General features: G+C 37.1%; 2 protein-coding genes across 2 annotated transcripts; one reads left to right on the top strand and one right to left on the bottom strand.

The window, feature by feature from the left end:
- Positions 1 to 3026: 3026 nt before the first annotated feature.
- LOC119417053 (WAP four-disulfide core domain protein 3-like) lies at positions 3027 to 4691 on the top strand. Its single transcript, XM_037684260.1, has 4 exons — positions 3027 to 3207; positions 3318 to 3443; positions 4295 to 4423; positions 4516 to 4691. Exons 1-4 carry the CDS (start codon positions 3129 to 3131, stop codon positions 4524 to 4526), a joined length of 345 nt encoding a protein of 114 aa, XP_037540188.1. The 5' UTR covers positions 3027 to 3128; the 3' UTR covers positions 4527 to 4691.
- A 4079-nt stretch (positions 4692 to 8770) lies between these two features.
- On the bottom strand, positions 8771 to 19502 carry pigt (phosphatidylinositol glycan anchor biosynthesis, class T). The gene is made up of 11 exons (XM_037684259.1): positions 19099 to 19502; positions 16637 to 16814; positions 16103 to 16230; positions 15779 to 15879; positions 15514 to 15688; positions 15338 to 15435; positions 14533 to 14689; positions 14087 to 14287; positions 9800 to 9965; positions 9365 to 9448; positions 8771 to 9259 (listed from the first exon to the last, which is right to left on the bottom strand). Exons 1-11 carry the CDS (start codon positions 19487 to 19489, stop codon positions 9010 to 9012), a joined length of 1929 nt encoding a protein of 642 aa, XP_037540187.1. The 5' UTR covers positions 19490 to 19502; the 3' UTR covers positions 8771 to 9009.
- Positions 19503 to 20525: the final 1023 nt, after the last annotated feature.

Here is a 20525-nt window from a genome sequence, read left to right as displayed (position 1 = left end):
GACAAACAGTGGGCCAGTGACATTGTGCTACTGTTAGTCAAAAAAACACAAGGAAGGAAATGTGCCAGGAGACAAAAAAGAAGAGAATCAGGAGTGTAGGACTGAGGGTAGAAACTCTAAATTTAGGGAAAATTATAGGAAATAAAGAGCAGGCTGGTATGATGCACAGAAGGTAAGTAGATGTATTCTGTATACAAGAAACTAAGTGGAAGGTCAGAAAGACTTGTAGCACTGTGGCAGTGTTTAAGCTGTTTTATCATGATGTGGTTCAAAAGAGGAACAAAATAGGGGTGGTCCTGAAGGAAAAGTTTGCAAGGAATGTCATAGAGGTGAAAAGAGTGTCAGTAAGGGTGATGTGTCTGATGGTAGAAGTAGGAGGTCTGATGCAGAATGTCAGTGGTTTTGCTCCAAAGGGTGGATGTGAAGTAGAGGAGAAAGAGAAATTCTGAAAGGATCTAGACAAAATGATAGAACGTATTCCCTGGGAAGAGAGAGTGGTCATCGAAGCAGACCTGAATGGGCACATTATTAAAAGAAAAGAAGAAAATAGGATGGGATGGGTAGTTTTGGTGTCAAGAAAAGCAACCAGAAAAGACAAATGGTGGTGGATTTTGCCAAGAGGATGTTAATGGCTGTAATCAACACGCATATTCAAAAGAGAGAGGAACATAGGGTGACTTCTGCCTCCTTTGAGAGTTGATGCAGAAGTATGCAGGTAGACTACATTCTATGTAGAAGAGATTTCCTGAGGGAGATTGGGGATTGTTGTGGCAGAAGAGTGCATGGCCAGACAGCATCAGATGGTGTTTATGTTGACTGTTGAGGTGCAGAAAAGAAAAAGAAAAAAGTCAGAGAAAAACACCAAATGGTAGAAATTGAAAAACGAAGACAGTTTTGATGAGATTTGAGATGAGCTTCTGGTTAATATATATTTTATTCTGGCACTGGGTATTAAGAAAGAGTTTCCAGATGACTGGGCTACTACAGTCACAGTGATTAGATAGACAGGAAAGAAAGTACTTGGTGTGTCATCTGGACAGAGTAAAGAAAATAAGGAAATGTGGTGGTGGAATAGTGAAGTGCAGTAAGTGGGAGGTGGGACTGCATCAAAGACTCGCTCTAAACCTCTTATTATTTACTCTTTTCATGGATCGACTAATTGATGAGGTCAGGCAGGAACCACTGTGGACTATGGTGATTGCAGATGACATATGTGGTGAGAACAGGTGGCAGGTGAAAGAGACATTGGAGATGTGAAGGTATGCATTTGAAAGTAGAGGAATAAAAGTCAGCCATAGCAAGAAAGGTACATGTACATGAATGAGAGCAGGCAAGTGGAACAATGAGGCTACAAGACACAGAGGTCACAAAGGTGCAGGACTTCAAGTACTCGTGGTTTTATTCAGGCAAAAAGGGAGTGTGTTAAAGATGTGAAGAAGAGAGCCTGGGTCATGAAGTGGATGGAGAAAAGTTTCAGGAGTGATTTGTAATGAAAGTGTGGCAGCAAAGAGCAAAAGAAAAAGTTTACAAGAGAGTTGTGAGACCAGCTATGTTGTATGGTTTAGAGATAGAGACATTGACAATAAGACAGGAGAAAGAACTGAACGTGGCAGAAATGAAGATGTTGAGATTCTCCTTGGGAGTGACAAGGATGGATATGATTAGGAATGAGATCATCAGCTGTTAAGCACAGGTTGAACAACTGGGAGATAAAATTAGAGAGGCCAGACTGAAATGGTTTGGACATGTCCAGAGGAGGAACTGTAAGTAAACTGGTAGAAGAATGTTAGAAATGCAGCTGCCAGAAAAAAAGACAAAAGCAAAGGCCAAAGAGGAGATATATGGATGCATTTAGAGAAGATTTGGAGATAGTTTGAGTGAAGACAGAGTGAGATTAAGGAATACATTATAAGACACTGTGGCGTCCTCTGAAGAAGGAACTGCAGAAATAAAAATGAGAAGTGTCTCAGCTGCTTTACTTATGGCGGAATGGCTGTGATGGTCATTCACTTTAGCAAAACAAAAACACCTCCAAAAACTAGTTGGAAATGTTTTATTTTTTATAACACTGTCTTGAGATTCTGGGAGTTTGCGCAGAAAAAAAAAAAAAAGCAACTCTTGCTTTTGTTATGGGTACATCAAGTTAAACAGCATTCATATATATATATATATATATATATATATATATAAGTTTACAGATTTCTTACATAAAAAGTTCTTTGTGTATGCAGTAATGTGATGGAACAAATACAATGCATTCAACAATTTTAATTTACATGGACCTTAATCAATTTCTGTTTTAAAGACAAGCTAAAACATGCCCTGCATGAGTCTGCATGCACCCATCTTAAGCATGATGTATTCACATCAGTGTTTTGTTCTTATACTAAATTTCAAGTTTGTGGTAAATTTTAACCTGAACATTAAAAAAAATGTTTCCAGTATTATCCTTGATCTAGTGTTCATGTTTTGTTTTGTTTTGTCTTTTTCATGCATTCTATATGTAATAAACAGACCCATGGAGATCTTGGTCTGAACAACTATAAGCTAATTATAAAATATATATATATATATATATTTTTTTTTTTACTTAAACAAAGTAATGTGTGGGTTCTACTGGTCAGGACTCACCTCTCTGGGAGTTGTGGGTGTAAAACTCAGTTTTAATGTTCTGTAGTTTGAAGCAAATCAAATCAAGACCAGGTTTGACAAAAATAAATAAATAACTTTAGGTTTGTATGGACATTTGTTTCTATTTTGTAAAATGTATTGCATGTCTATTGCTTGCTCTTCTGGTCCAAATTTTAAAAATTAGCAGAGAAAGTAAAAAAGCGTAAAAATGCAACAATAGTCCACATATAACAAAGAAAAAGAATGCAACACTTACGCAATAAGTTGTCAAACATGATTTGAACCTTAACCTTTTGTTATCAAATGAATTTAAAAAATGTATCCAAAAAGGGCAGTCAACATTTGGGTGTGTCTGTTGCTACTATATATCTTTTGAAAAGGAGCTCTGCAGACACAAGGACCCAGCATTCTCTGTGCTGCTCAGACTGCAGTTTATTTACCAGGATATTTATCCACACAGTTAATCAGGAGATCATTGCTAACTGTGATAAATCAACATGAGGACTCTCTGTTCAATAACAGCTGTCCTGCTGATAGCAGCTTGTCTGTTTGAGCCCTCAGCTCAACAAAAACCTGGTAAGTTTTTTCCCCTTTTTTGTTAATCTCTACACTGTTTTTTGTTTGTTTTACTAATCCAGAAACTAGACACCCTCATTAACGTTAAGCCACCACTTCTCTAAAACCAGGGAACTGTCCAAGAGGCCCTCTGTTGCCCGTCGATATCCCGCCAATGCATTTACAATGTGACACTGATGATGAATGCCCTGAAGATTTAAAATGCTGCCTGCTTCGCTGCGTCCCTCCTATTCCACGTAAGTCATGTTCCTATGAAATGTTACAAAATGTAGAAATAAACAGCCAGATTAAATCAAGACATTGAATGTCCTACTGGTTTAGCTGAATAATGTGAATGTAATCTGACAAAAGCTTCACTGTGTCCTGTCAAAACCATTTAAAGGGTTTCAAGAAGAATCTGATGGGTCTTAGGATGGATTGAAATAGAATTTCTGAAATCAAAATTTGGTTTTACAATAAATTGACTTCTACTGTATGTTTGCTGATGGAGATTAGATTTTTACCCACAATTCATCTCAGAGACAGATGTGTTTCCATCTACTGTTTGGATTCATGTTGGAGTGGTAGTAGTATAACATGGTGGTAGCTGAAGCTCATTTACTAACAGACACAGTTAACAGCAAGAGCTAATGCCCAAATGTTCAAATAAAATATCAAAACATTTATTAGTGTTTAAAAGAATGTGTTGGTGATCATACTCAGCTATTACCACATCAAACTGTAAAACTGATTGAGTTCGAGTCAATTTTGTGTTTGATGAAACTGTGGCATTCAACTCGAATGAGGTTAACTCCAAAAACTAATAAACCGTAGATTCAGTGATTATTTCAGAAATGTTCTTAAAAGCTGTAGTGGTTCCTGATATCTCTTTCCCTTAAGCAGTGGGTGATAAAAACAGACTCCTCTAAAAACTCACATTTTGTCAAGACTCCACATTAAAGAAACAGGATTTTTAAAAAGTAGCCTCTAATAATATTGTTAAATCTATTTAAAATTTGTAAAAAAAAAAAAAAAAAATGTTGTGTTCAGGCAGTTAAAAAACAACTGTCTACATTCAAAAATCAAAACTTTCTATCTTTTCTGACAGCATTTCACAAATGTCCAATCCGAAGAAAAGGGCCATGTATTGAGCAATGTTATGAGGGCAAACCATGCAGATATGATAAAACTTGCTGCTTCAATGGCTGTGGACATCAGTGCATGACACCCATACCAAGTGAGATATGAATACGGTAGTAAAGGTCCTCAATTATTCTCTGCCTATTGTTTCTATGAGAATATTGATTGTTTGTGTTTTATCTATTTCAGTTCCGCCATGATTTTGAGGTAGAGGACAGTTCTTCCCTCACTGTCATGAATGCTGATGGTGATTGCAGATGTGACAAGAAATGTTGTCTGAATAGACGTGACTAAACCTGCCAGAAACATTTTTTGTTTATTTCTTTAATACATACATATTGATTAAAATATCAATACATTGCTTACCCAGCGTGTGTGTTTTTGCTTTTCATGCCTGTTCGTTCATTTTCTTTTTAAAGGGATTTTGTTATTTTTTTCATTTTATTGACATAATTGTCTGAACATCATCACAGTAACAAATCATTTGAAGTGGTCTACAAAGGTGTACTATGGGTTTTGGCTATAATTTTTTGCATCTTTTGGCTGTTCCCTGTTCCCATAGCATGTAAACAGGCAGATTTGGGAATTGTTTTCAGCCAGAAGCCCTTCATGAAGAAACATGGGCTCAAACATGCAGTCCCAGGATTACAAGGGTGTGGCACATAACCACTGAACTATCACAGCTTCTGGCTATGATTTTAGCATATCTGCAGTAGATGTAGATGAAATTTATGTTGTTTTTGTGGTAATGAGTGGAATCAAATGAAGCCGCAGTACCACAATGAAATGCTTATGAACACTATAAATCAGCCATCAGGAACAGGACAGTGGCTGCAAATACAACTTGCTACTCTTTTCCCCTTTTCCATTAGTAATGGTACAGCACGGTTCGACTCGACTCAGCACGGTTCCAAGGCTTTTCCACTATTAACAGTTCGTGGAACAGGTCCCTTTTTCTCTGGGGTTAGAACCGGGCCGAACTAGCACTAAAACATAACATCAGAACACTGTCGGTCACTGATTGGTCAGGGGGTGGAGTCACTGGTGGTTTGAGAAACTTTGACAACCACATGCATTAGGAAAACAACACACATACGTGCATTGCTTAATCACAGAAGTTGTCATCAGTAAATGTCAATGAAATGAGCAGGAGTCTCTGAATGCCTTTAAGTTGGGTTATTTCAGCTGTACTTTACAGGGAGATGGTCACAGACTAACTTGGTGATCTATTTTTGCAGCTAAAAGAGCACTTCATCCCAGCTAGTTTATAGGTATCTGTCATGCAAGTCCCAAGACTGGGTAAATGGGGATCAGGAAGGGGGTCAAGTCAGTGTGTATACTGTACTCCACAGGTTGAATGTAGAGGACAAAAATAAACGTTGAAAGGATCTAGATGAAGTGACAGAGTATCAGAGCAGACCTGCACTGACATATTGGTGAAAGTAAATGAAGATATGTAGACGAGATGGACAGGTTTTGAAACAAGGAATGTAAGCAGGAATAACAAATGGTGATGGATTTTACCAAGACGATATGTCTGTAGTCAACACCTATTTTCAAAAGAGGAATGAATATGGGGTGATCTTTAAGAGTGGAGGCAGGAATACGCCAGTAGACTACATTCTGTGTAGACGAGGTCTCCTGAGGGAGAGTGGGGACTGTTGGGGCAGGGGAGAGCATAGCCATCAGATGATGGAAAGTGTTGTATATGATGACTGTTGAGGTAAAAAATAGGAAACAAGTACTAAGTCAAACATAAAAACCAAAAGGTGGAATGTAATAAATGAAGAATGCTGTAAGGTATTCAGAGAGAAACTATTAAAGGCTCTAGGTTATGTGTCAAATTTAAGGCCCGGGGGCCAAATGTGGCCCTCGTTGACATCTTGTCTGGACCCCAAGATGATATTTTAAATGTAAAATACTTTTATCACTTTTTTTTTCAGTAATCTTTGAATATGATATCAAAAGTGCAACAGAGAACGTCAAACAATACTAATCAAACTCTTGTTGAGGAACTTGCAACCAATAAAAGATGTTGGGTATCTAACTTGAGTTAATGTAGATTCTGAAACCGGTCCTTAGTTTGAAAACGGTTTTAATTTTGGCCCCCTTTTGTAAGTGGATTTGACACCCCTGCTCCATAAGCAAGCGCTTCCAGATGACTGGGCTAGGGATACATGAAATTGGATTTTTAGCCGATATGTTAAAACTTATTTGGCCAATAACAGACAGATATTTTTAATATTGTCAGAACACAGCTCTCTTATTTAGGCTTATTTGCTACATTTGTGTAACGGCTGTAAGAGCTGGTGACATATATTCAGTTACAGCCATATGATATGCATAGCACTTTAACTTATATTAAATGAAAAGTGTTAAATGTTATTTATTAGCATTAGTCACCTGCGATGCTGTCTCACTTGTGGAGGCTTGTTCCTGGTTCCTAGCTGCAGTGTGGGATCCTCTGCACTCTTGTGCATGAAGGACAGTATTTTGAAGTTCAAAGTTTTTCTATCCATTGTGCCGTAAGACTAATCATGCCAACACGTCCAAATGTCTGTGGTAAAACTCACTCAAGTGCTATCGGCTATTAGCTTCTCAACGACGTCAGAAATGACGGCTTGTAACTCGAGTAAAGCTACGTTGGAAAAATATCTCTGACTGGGGATGATGTAGCAAGGCTCAACGTAGTCCAAAAATCTTCAGAATCCAACATCCTCAATGAAAAAAAACTTCCACACCGCTGACATTTTGACTTCTTCCTCTCTGCCGTGATCAGATCAGGTAGGCACATGTGACATCACGTTGTGCTGGTACTGCAGGCATCCTTGTCACTGGGTTGTCATACAAAGACAGCATCTTATATATTGGTGAGTTATTTTGATGGACTGGTCGATGTCCGATATTTTACTTTAAAACTAATATCGGACGATACCAATACCATGCCGATAATATCGTGCATCCCTAGACTGGGCTACTACAGCAACAGTAACTAGAGAGACAGGTAGGAAGAGACTTGCTCTGTCTTCTGAACAAAGAATGAATGATAAGGAAACCTGGTAGTGGAATAACGAAGTGCAGGAAGCTATTCAAAGAAAGAGGGTAGTCAAAAGAAACTGTCAGTTTACTAAAAGTGGGCCATTTAAAGAATAACCCAGATTCAAGTGAACACAAACTTTTGTTTTTGCAACTGTTTGCACACCAGCTGTGAACACCAGTGGACCGGCTTCCAGCTAACCTGATATCAACGTGACAAAAGTTTCTTGTTTGTTTTGCTCCACACGGTTTGTTATTATTTGCCTAAAAATGGGAACTAGGTGAACTAAGTAGCATTTTGTTTTCAGTCGGTATTCTGGAAATAATTATTCTAAATTAAATGTTAAAGGCCATGTTTTTTGGACAGAAATTACAGTAATGAGACACAAACCGTCTCAAAACATTCATGTGTTAATAACCTTTTTGGTTTGCTAAAACCATATTGACATAACAGCCTGAGAAAAAAAAATATTAAAGGTTTGAGTGTACCAATGTTATATCATGAGATACTATAAAATTGCTTTAAAATGAGAGGATGGGTTATTAATTCAACAAGACAGACCAAATAAAGTGAAATAAAAATCCTCAGAGACTAAATGAAATAAATTATTAATTTGTGTAAACAAAATGATTGGCTGATGGAAACTACATTTCAGTCATCACTGTCTCGACAACAGAAAAGGTAATTCTGACAAAGTCACTGTGATTGAATATGTCTGTTTATCTTTCTCCTGGATGGCAGATGACAAACAACAGGTGAAAAACACAAATACAACGGAAGCAATACACTGCCTGGCCAAAAAAAACAAACAAAAAAACCTCGCCACCTGGATTTAACTAAGCAAATAGGTACGAGCCTCCTACTGGATAATTACTGTATGGACTATTATCGTTCAGCTGGCAACAAGTTATTTAACCCCAACTGATGCAATGAGTTGCTTCTCCTTTCTTAACAACCATCCCTTAACAAAAAGTAGTACATTTGAAGTTTATTTTTGCAAGTATACTTTAAGTATACGTATATCAAGTATATTACACACCACACTTGGAGTGTACTATAAGTATACTGATTTAATACTTGTTTGGACTGAATTGGGACATTTTTATACTATTTTTAAGTGCCACAGTGAATGCATGATGTAATCAAAGCTAAAGGCGATCCAACAAAATATTAGTGTGACTTTTTTTTTTGGTGGCGACTTATTTTTTTGGCCAGGCAGCGTATTTCTGTGTCAGATATTTGGACCGCTGTGACTGAATCGATTTCAGAAAACATACAAATTTATTGTGTTATTTAGAGAAACAATGAACCTAGTAGAGTGTACAACTGGATTGTATTAAAATAAAGTTGTTTCAGACATCCACAAAACACTGAAATAATCACTATAAATTATAGAAATATTTCCCCCCCATTCAAGATGGCCAATGTCTAGAATTTTGTCACAAGTATTTCTTCTTAAAACCTTTAGGGTGAATAAAATAAATTGTCCTCTTCCATTTGTGAAATAGAAAACTTCAAGTTGACTCATTTAAATTCATCCCCAGCAGTGTTTGACTTAGTTTCTCCCTGATCTTCAAGTGTTTTTGTTTTGTTTTCCCAAACAAGCTCACTAATAAAAGGTCAAAGGTGAGCCCTGTTTGGAAGCCTCAGAGTGGTGGCACGCCCCTCATCTTGCGGATGACGTTGGCTATCCGCTTGGCCAGTCCTGGGTTGGGTTCTTCTACCTGGAAGCTTCGGGTCAGAAGGTTGTAAAGAGAGCCGTAGCCCACGGCCACAACAGTGCAGGTCAGGCAGATGACATTATAAGGCATGCTGAAGTCTGGAGTTGGCAGGTTGACCAACAGAGGTTCTGTGTAGACCCGCACAAAGTAGCTGGACTCCTCTTTGCAGGGAAAGCTGGTGGAAGATGGTAGAACTTTGACTTTAGACTAAAAATACAAGAAAGTTCAGACATTGAAATGTTTCTCTTAAGAAAAGCACAGAGAAGAAGCCTGTACTCACAAGCTGCTGAAAAGTGGTTGCTCCTGAGTGTTGTTTGTATCCATGGTGACGGTGCTTGGAACAAGTGCACTTATAACTGAAGACCTAAATATAAAAACAAATGTGTATAAAAAATATTTTTATTGTTTTAAATCCTAAAGGCAAGTATTTTTTACATTAAAAACTACAACAACAAGAACTATGCATTTGATTCACCTAAAGGAACTTTTTTCTAATGATCTGAAAGCAAGACTTTGCATATTGTGTTTATTGTTTATTTGTCATATACAGGTTAACACAAAGTCAACAATGCAAAGAAATGTTCAGGATGAGAAGAAGTTTTGACTCGCTATAAAAACAAGAAATACTAAAACATGCAATAAAAGTACAAATACAGTATCGAAAAGTGAAAAAGAAATATATTTACAAAGTACAAAAGAACTATAGTAAACATACCCAACGTAAAAGCCGTGGTTGGGATCAGGGGTGTACTCGGTCCATTTAAGCAGAGCCCTCTCAAACTGCACTGTAACCTCAGTAACGGAGTGAGGAGGAAGCTGCACCAGCATTTCCAGCAGGTGGGGCCGCATGCGGTCTTTAGAAGGCTGGTAGTGGATATAACCTGGTAAAAGAATCAAAACTTGAGAAACAACCTGTAAACTCTGTACAAGGTTCAACAATTTATTGTTCTGCGTACTTAGAATAAATTCAACTATCTACTGTAACAGACACTATCATAAAGTTTGATCAAAAAACAGACAACAGTAAATCACTGAAGTGGTCTTCCACCACAATCTAACAAAAAGTGTGATACAAGTACACCACCTTGTGGCGAAATAATGATGCTGCAGGTACAATAAAAGCATACAGTAGTATACTGTATCAAGAAACAAGGACTTCTGTTGGAAATCTGGACTAGTACCTACAGTGATTGACAGGTGAAAATGCTCCACAAACAGCTAAATGCACAGCAAACAGTTTAGGTGAAATGTGCTGCAATCACATGAACCATGCAAACTCCAAAATAAAAACCAAATGCAACAGAAAAATGCTGCAAAAGAAAAAAATCTGCAATCACAGGAAAAAAAACTGGAGAAAAAAACCATACAACCAACAAAACAAATGCAAAGGAAAAGTACTGCAAATCCCATAAACACGAAAACCCCCAAAACAACTGAAAGTAAGAAACTCTTCAAACTCAACTCCTCAAAACCAAAGTGCACCAGACAGAAGGGGGACTCACCCAACAAGTCATCTGAGACCAGACTGCCTTAAAGACATTTTAGATGAGCCACTGGACAAAAAGTGGCTTACATTAGAAGTTTAATGTGCAGTGAGAACTTAAATCTACAACCTATTTTATTTGAAAAAGAAACGTTTTCTAGTTATTTTAAGCGTGGCTGTACAAAAATCAAAGTGGTGGGGTCAGAATTGGTTTGAAAAGGATGGTAACCCCCAATAATTCATGGCAAAATCCCAAATGTCTCTGTTTAAAGCCAAGTACAGTACCAAGAGTATTTAAGAAACATATGTTCTGTCCTAATGTATCCATAAAATATGCATTAAGGTAGTATATGTTTACTTCATAAAGATTAGTGAACTTAATTACAAATATTTAGAAATGTGGCAAAAAATTGTTTTAAAAACTAGCTTGCTCTTTAAATTGTTAGACCTTTTTATAAAAACACAAATATCAGTGATATAGCCACATACTAAACACTAAAATTATTGGGAGTAGTTCTACTTTACAGTGACAGGTTTTAGAAATGTGCCATATCATCTTAGCTGGACTTACTGCTTGTTTTAAACCTCTATGCCCCAATTCAGAGAAATGTTCATACTGTAATAAATGTATCAAACACTTTCTTTTCTTAATATATTGTCTCTGGTTTTCCTTTGAAATAGCAAATTGCATGATTTAAAGCCCCTGTCTTGCCAATGTTTAATTTTCTGTCTTACTTTACTTTTTAACAGTAGCTAATTTGTTTCCTTACATTACCAAAACCTGTCTTTAGTTGAGAGATTTTAAAAATCCTTGCATACTAGGAAAGTATTATGACTTTAGAAGGTGGCTGCTCAGCTCCATTATCTTTACAGGGGTTCTAGTACATACAGGGGTTACTTAAGGGGTTCTAGTGTACATAGAGCTTGTGTACATAATCTCGTTCCACCACATGTACCACATGTAGGTGTATGACAAATAAATCTCTCTGAGTCTGACTCTAGTTATTACAATATGACTTGGTGATCGAGGCCCCCTACTGGTCTGGTGAACTTACGTTTTGAGGAGGGTTTGAGTGGTTTTTGGTATTTGCAGCAGTTTGTTCTTTGCATTTGTTTTGTTGGTTGCATGATTTTTCTTCCATCTATTTTTTGCGATTGCAGCATTTTTCTGATGCATTTGATTATTTATTTATGATTTTTTTTTTGAGTTAGCATTATTTGCGTGTTTGCAGCATGTTAAGCTGTTTGCGGATCATTTGCACCCGTTAGCCACCGTACATACTGGCCTGTTAAAAGTATGACTCCCAACTCGAGAAGAAGATTAAGTCTTTCTAGGGGTAAATGTTGCAAACATGGCAAAAATGTGTAATGACAAAACGAATAATGGTAAAAACATGAACACTAACAGCCATGTAGTTCAAAATGTCCTGATGCATGCTTAATAATCCAGGTAGAAAAATCCCTTCTGGACAGACTCTTGTTTGTTGAAACTTTTTGTCTTTTGGATAAAAGATGAAACGTTTCAACAAACAAGAATCTGTCCAGAGGACCCGACTTAACCTTGTTAAACAACAGCCTTACACAAACATTTACACAAACATAATAATTCAATTTTAAAAAAATCTGTATCATCTCATAATGGAAAGTGCTTCACTTCTAAAGTTGTAGAAACTATTTTGAATCAAAAACAGACATGTTACTGATAGGAATGCGTGACATATACGATACACGGTAGAAATGAGATATTTAGTCTATGATACAGATCTGTATTCTAACAGCTAACTGCAGTAATACTGTGTCTTATGTAAAATCAAAGTTGTCAGATTTAATTGTTACTTCTTTGAGTTGAACACTGTGCGTAAGTGGTGTTAAAGTCCTTTCTTCGAGAGCTAGCTAACTACAACCGGCTTGCCGTACTCGTATTCGGACGCATGCGCAAAACGCTGTGTTCCGTCAAAAGTTGTTTTTTTTTGTTGCAAGTTAGTTGGTCAGCTTTAGAGAGTGCATTTGAGCTAAAAAAAGGGGTAAACCTGCTCTCTGATCTGTGAAAATAATGCTGTGTTGTGTGATTTTACTGTGAGACCTGTCATTCCCTGATCTGTTATGGAACCTGATCTGTAGTGTAGCTCATTTGCGCATGCGCTAAAAGGAATACTTCCAGGTCGCACGGATTGCTGTTGAATATGCTAGATTAAGGAAAATGTACTGATATAATTCCATTTGTGAATAAGAACCGTCTTAATTTATTTAGAAAAGTATGTGCTCCATCTCCACCGATTTTCATGTTACTTATTTACACCACGCATATTTCCGTTAAAATCATTGACATATTTATGCCATGGTTAAAATCATATGCAGCTTCACCACCGAGAGGCGCTGTTTCACCATGGAAATAATTCATTCGGTATCTTGCAGGGTTTTTCTCAGTCAGCCCAGGCTGGGGTTCAGGTCTAATGCGTCACATATCATCTTAACCAATGATTTGTAACAGAAATACAAGTGGCATAAATTAGCTACATGAAGATTGGTGGAGATAGAGCATGTAGTTTTCTAAGTAAATTAAGACAATTTTTATTCATAAACAACGACAATCTGTGTGACCCGGAAGTACACTACGGATCATGCTTCTGTAACAGATTGGGGAATGACAAGACCCTCTGGTTAAAGCCACAGAGGAAACTGGTCACCATTTTGTGTCAGCTCTCCTTAAAGTGGAAGGAGACGCCAACTAGAGGGTTGGAGGGTGAAGTGTTTCAGTGTAAAATGCTGCTCTGTTGCTGTTCATTTATTAAGTGAGAAGACTGGAAACTGTTAACAACATATTCTTTTGTTTAAAACATATGGCTAAAACTACATTTGATATCTTTTGCACTGTTTTGCACTACAAGAAAGAAACCTAATGATTTGTTTATCATTTAAAAACTCTCTGGACCTAGTAGTGAAATTTTCTTAATTGAGATTATTTTGTAGTATAGCAGTTTTCAAAATAAATGATGGCAAAAGGACACTCTATGCTTTTTTTCCCATTCCTATTGCAAGTTTTATACCCAAAACATATTGTGATATATATTGTTACTGCCACCCATCACAATACATATCGCGATATGAATTTTATGCCTTATCGCACATCCCTTGTTACTGATTTTGTTTCAGAAATGTAAAAAAAAGAGCTTGGTAATTGAGATTTTTGTGCATACAAAAAAATTGCTGCAGTTTTACCCTCATCATTCTTTGTAGGAAAATTACCAGTTCAAGCCAACATCACAGCACATCAGAATACTTGTATCTGTCTGACTGATTTGCTTTAGGTGTGGGCCACAGTCTTTATGAGGGAAATTGTGAGATAAAAATCACTGTGCTGTTAAATCTACACAATATAAGTTAATTTAACTATAAAATTTGTGTTTGCTTTTTTCAGACACTAAACTAATGTTTAAAAAACAGTTTTAGTTTACATGAGGTCAGGTTTTCCAAATTGTTATAATGCTTATCTGCTTTTTAAGGATACAATAAACTTACTAGGCTTATTGTCTTTTCCCTTGCTGGTGACTGTGAGGGTGTGGACGTAGAGACGTAGATACCAAGGTACCGAGTCCAGCAGCAGCACTGGGAAAGACCTGAAGGGGTGATTGTTGTACATTAAGGTATGAATCTCTCCTGTCTGCAGCCCGTATCCAGCAACGTAACGTTCGGCGTGGAGCAAGGGGCGGAGCATGTCACCTGCAGGCAAGAAACCAGAGACAAATTTTAATGACTGAAAAACTCAATGAATTCATTAAATGAAGGAGAAATGTGACTAAAGATGCAGGACTTCAGTCTGTTTCTTTTTTTGTCTGAGAACAGGTAAAAAGCTAAAAGCTGAAAACTACACACTGACATCTTTTTGGAAACCATTTTTGTTGTGCCATATAATCAACAACAATGTCTCTCAGAAAGAGGAGTCCGCCTCCACTTCTGTCACCCACCCTCACTGGATTTCCAGCGGATCAGCAAGTTGAGGGAGCGAACAGTCCCGAAGGTGACCTGTTGGGTCAGGTCGTAAACGGAGAAGGTCCGCCTGTCCCCCAGCACCACAGCCTGGCTCAGCAGCGGAGTGGCTGGGATGAGCTCAAACAGCTCCTCCTGCAAAATAAAATCAGCTTTGATCAACTTAAAACGGCTGCAGAAATTTTCCATCTTTGAATTTGGGTAATAAAACTTTAAAAAGTCTCTCCTGTATGAATTCAAAATAACTTTAATCTTAACACTGCTTTGAGCATTTTTTTTTATTTCTTTTACATTCCAATATTTTACATTTTACATACGTAAATACAGGAGGAACAACTTCTACTCTGAAGCTGTTGGACTCATAAATAAATCCCTAATCAGGATTATCAATGTGGGGGAAAAAATCACTGTAATGCCACTTTGATTGTTGATATGTGCTGCTGATTATCCATGCTGTTGAAATCATGCTGCTGATTTGTTTCATGTTGCTGTGTTCATTCTTACTCATCTACTCATGGTCATGCTGCTGTTGTTCGATGTATTGTTTTGCACCATTAGTGTTTAGCGTATTTCTTAGTTTAGTGTATTTCTTAGTTTATATCTTAGATCCTTAGTGCTGTTTCTTTTACAATTTATATTTTTGCTATTGTTGGATGTAATTGGGACCCTGTGTACACAATTTCCTTTCACCTCATGTACCACATGTGATGTGAATGACAATAAAAGAACCTTGAACTTGAGTCTTTGAAATTAAATAATAAAAAGCAGATGTGAAAATCCAACCTGTGGGTTGTCTGTGATGTCGATGTATATTTTACTGGAGAAGGCCAATGGGCAGGCTTCAGTCAGTGTCCGAGAGAACATCTTGAACAGAGACCACTCTAAAGAAAAAAAAAGGAAATGGGGTGGTTAAACTCAACTGATGGCTAAAAGCAGGAAAAAATAGCTTTTTATCCCACCTCGTTTGCCCTGTCCAGAGGTGTGTAGGTCAAAGACAACATTCAGTGTCTGCCTCAGCTCCCAGGACGTAGTTTTGCACAAGGAGTCTTGACACACTGGTCTTATGTGCACTGCCTGAGAATGAAAACTGCTGTGGAAGAGTTTCTCCGACTTCAGCAGCACAGCGAGACCAGCCTGTAAATTCACAATAGCCAGAGGAAAAAAAAAAAAATGTTGGCAAGTTTAACACAGGAGGCTCAGACAAATACACATAAAGAAATTTACCTTGGACCCACATGGCAACAGTTTCTTCCAAGGTGTCAAATTCTCAGTGCAAACAATTTCCCGTGGGAGGGTGGCATAGCGAAGGAAGCGATGGTCTGTCACTTAAATGTCAACGAAAAACAGAAATCAGTGTACGAAAGTGCATCCTGGACAGACGGCTCCCCTGAATTTCTTTACTTCTCTGCTTCTGTTATTTACTGTCTCAGAAAGCAACAAGTACAAAAAACAAAATGTAACTTTTGACTGGATGCAATAGCTTGTAGTGACAAAATATTTGTGATGTCTGGTCACATCACTGGTGAGACTGGAGAAATATTACGATACCGTTGGCTATCCCCAGGGGTTTGAAGGAGGCGCTGGGCTGAACAGTATTGGTGGAGTCAATAAAGTTCAGTGAAGCACAGAAGATGCCTGACAAAACGTTGGTCAGCTCCTTCCATGTGGCATCCACGCTAGAAAAGGTAGAAAAACACAAGACAGAAAATACAATGACTAACATACACAGTACATGGTAGCAAAATATTAAGTAAATAGTATACTAGGTGCTAAAATTAAAACCTAGTTGTCACTCTGGATATGTCAGAAGTGTTTTCCATCAAAAAGGCATCCGTCGGTTCAAATGAATGAATGCAGGAATTAAATATTAAATATAAATTCTGATTTTATCCATCTGACAAGCCTTCAGAACATGAAGCCACTACACTTAGCAGATGATTCTGGTCTTACAGTTTAATTTCTGACCAAAAAACATATAGTAATTTAATACTTCTTTATAGAGAATATTTTCTTTATATTCCAGAAATCTGGCTCAATTGTAGAATCGCTAGCGCTCTACAGCCAGCAGAGGGCTGTACTCACTCCGTCACAGTGTCATGAAACCAAACCCAGAGTTCAGCTCCTGGAGGGGATGGGAGATAAGGCTGCCCCCACTGCATGGTCCTCCAATAGCCCTGAGTGAAGGAGATGTGCAGCTCTCGCACAGAGAACTTGGAGATGACCTGACCCAGAGATTTGGGAAACAGCCGATAGTGGGACACTAAAAAAAAAAAAAATGGAGCAACACTGTGAGTGATGACATCATTTACCAAATGAATAAAAGTGAACTAGATTTTTCACTTTAAGTTCCAAATTGCACAAAAATAAAAACACATACAATGCAAAATACAACAAAAGGTTCAAGCACAAATTGGATTGTTTTAACCGAATATAGGTTTATAAACTTGGACTTTCTCAAAGTTGGAAATTTAAGAGATTTTACAAAGAAAATGCTGTGAATTTTGTCCAGACTGTTATCCCACTGTTGCTGTTCACACATGCACAGCAGGAGACATTGTGCTAAAGGATGAATTCATAGCTTTCACAGCTGTAAATACAAAAGTAGGAGTGGGGTAGAGAGTTTTAAAGCTAAGAGGAAGTTAAATATGATGCAGAAATCTTGAGAATAGTTGATTTTTTCATGATACAAACAAAACATACAAGTGTTCCCTACTGTTCATATTCAAACTACTGTTTATATTCATACCACTGTTAACATTCACACTACTGTTTATATTCACACTACTGTTTACATTTGCACTACTGTTTATACTCACACTGCTGCTTATATTACACTACTGCTGATATATAAATATATTATTTTACTAGTCTTATTGCATATACCATACCATACCAATTTATTTATATAGCACTTAAAACAGCAACAAGGCCAACCAAAGTGCTGTACAAAAGAACCAAACATGCACAGCAGACAGGAAAACATAAAATAGAAATACAGATACAAATAGCAGCAGAAGCTAACTAAAATGGCCAACAGAGTAGAGAACAGACCGGACCAAAACAAATCACACCCTGTTAAAGGCAAGCGAATAGAAGTGGGTCTTCAAGCGAGACTTAAAGACTGAGAGTGTGGGAGCCTGCCGGACACTCAGTGGCAACTCATTCCACAGTCGTGGACCTGCAACAGAGAAAGCCCTGTCACCTCTGAGCTTACGACGGGTTTCTGGGACTGAGAAGCATCTGGTCACTTTACCTACACCAATATCAAGGACTTCATACATACACTGTGTACATTCACTTCATATGCTGCTTTGCTACTGACTACAAATATCAATGTCAGGACTTTCATTTAATTTAATTTTATTTTATAGATATACTTTTTTAAATATTTTTTATACTGTATAGTACAATTTAAGACAGTATCATGCTTTTATTATTTCATTTTATGCTTATGTTTAATAAATGTTTTAATGTTAAATGGTTATTGTTGCACCGGGTTCTGAGGGAATTGTAATTTCAATCCTGTGTATGTCCTGTACATATTGCAGCTTTTGACAATAAAGTGACTTTGACTTGAAGTGACAACATGAAAGTGTAAAGTAACCCAAAGTTCAGCAGAAAAAATAAAAAACAGTAAGTTCTTCAAATAAACTCTTTCCTGCTCACATTAACCGACTCAAGTTTACTGTCTGTTAAAATTTTCTGAGATAATCTTGAAAGCTGACTGAAAAGACTGCCTTTGCATTTAAAGCCCCCCACCCTACCAAAAAATCTACAAAAACAAATCAGAACTGCAAGACATGCGTCTCTTTTTAATGGATCAGAAGAACAAATTTTAAAAAGACATTTGTAAAGGAAAAAAATAAAGAACTCTAAACACCTCTCAGGAACAACAGAAACCTTTTTAAGGTGAAAATTACGATCATCATCAAGCACTTGACTTCATCGCCTTTATCACACAGGCACTGGTTTTTGAAAGAGTATGCTTATTTCAAATTCAAAAAAGCGTTCAATACAAAAACAACTGGACTTTATTTGTAACAGAAGACGTTTCGCCCCTCATCCGAGGAGCTTTCTCAATTCAAAGTGCAGTGAGTGAGAGATTCAGGTTATAAGGCTGAGTGAGATAAGAAACGTCTTCTGTTACAAATAAAGTCCAGTTGTTTTTGTATTGAACGCTTTTTTGAATTCATCATGTCCTGGATGACTGAGAATCTTCATCAGCTTATTTCAAGTTGAAAACAGAAAACATCCCATTATTTACAATAATTTCAGTATTGATTTTACATAGAAGCTGATGGATTATCCACTTTGCCTCAGTCTATATTGAATGACTGAAAAAAAAAAAAAAAAACTGAACTCAACTGTTTCCTTTATAAATGTTACCTGTAAAATTCACTTTATATGGGTACACTGATAACGTTTGGGGTATTTATATTTAAAATAAGCTATTACTATATCATAATTACAAGATATGGATTATAATGCTTAACAGTTAAAAAAAAAAATTAGATATATTGCCAATTACACACACACAGACATACCTTTGTTTCCACTCATAAAATCTGTTTGCCAAAGGGTACGGAACTGGAAGCTGGCATAAATATCCCCTGAGTGCAGCGGCCTGACCACCAGCTCCTCCTGAAAATCATCTTTGTGTTGTGGTGTGGAAGTTAACACCGTCGACTCAGAAGCAGGAATGTCTTGTTTTTCGGCTGCAGCATCTTCCGCCCGAGTCGCCTCCCATCGTCTCTCCTCCACCGAGGGCTCCTCGGCCGTTTGCTTCTCGGTTTCTGCGTCTGTCTGTAGATTTTCGACCGCGCTAACGAGGTGGTCACTAGCGAGCGTCGTTTCATGACTGCCTGCAACTAAAATCACCGACAAACTGATAATAAAAACCAGCCAAGCTGACCAACTGCCCCTGTGAGCTGCCATCTTTGTTTTAGGTAGGCGCAGTTAACTTCCGCCTTCAGGCGTCACGTGTGAGAACCAGCCAATAGGCAGGTTTCATATGAAGTCACGTGACTCCTACATGAACTTGCCTTAAAATGTATAACAATACAGTACTCAGCTTTTTTTTTTGTTATATAACATTGTAAAAAATCCCTTCACGATCTTCTGACCATAAAATCCATGAACATAGACTCCTTCTCCCTTCAGAATGTCTTATATGGATATGTATCTGAAAATAAAAAAGATGAATACTTTGTTAATAGCATTATCATAATACTAAAATTCTATATACATAAATGCAGATATGGCAAATCTAAGCCATTATGGTCTGTATTCATACAAGAACTCCAGATGTTAAAACTTTCATTGGACAGTGCTAAAAAAACACATGCAATAAAGCTCTTGCTTCAGATAATATAGCTCTCTGACAAACTATTTTAGTAATTATGTAGAATGCTAGATATATAGTTCTGTGTTTTTTGAATTTACTTGTATCATATTATGTGCAATCTCTTTGATAATAATATTACCTAAATTTAATTTAATGATGGTTGTTATGATAATTTGTTTAAGAATATGTTGAATTTAGGCGTTATTACAGAAGATATTTTTACACGTTTATATCTGAGTTTGTCATTTATTCTGTTAGTGTGTTCACTTTTTCTGTATGTTGAATTGTTCAATAATATATATATATATATATATATATAACTTTGTAAAATATCAGATCTTTAATTTTATTTTACTAATAATACTGAGAGCAGATCAACTCCATCAGCATCAGACCAATATTAATATATGTTCATGCATTTCAACATATTTTAAAATGGAGCTTTAAAATCTGTTTTAGTAGCTTGACTTTATATGACATTAGTTTAGCTGCCTGCACCCAACAGAGTATTGACTTAGATTTATTTAGTAATTTAAGTGTAATTTTTTTTTCTTCCCCCCTTGTCCTGTCTGGCATTGTGACACTTAGAATTATTGTCTGAGTGTCAAAGTGACGCCCAACAGAATT

Source organism: Nematolebias whitei, chromosome 11 (assembly GCF_014905685.2).
Source record: "Nematolebias whitei isolate Nwh7 chromosome 11, NemWhi1, whole genome shotgun sequence".
Taxonomy (NCBI): Eukaryota; Metazoa; Chordata; class Actinopteri; order Cyprinodontiformes; family Rivulidae; genus Nematolebias; species Nematolebias whitei.
This window is presented reverse-complemented; position numbering and strand designations above follow the sequence as displayed.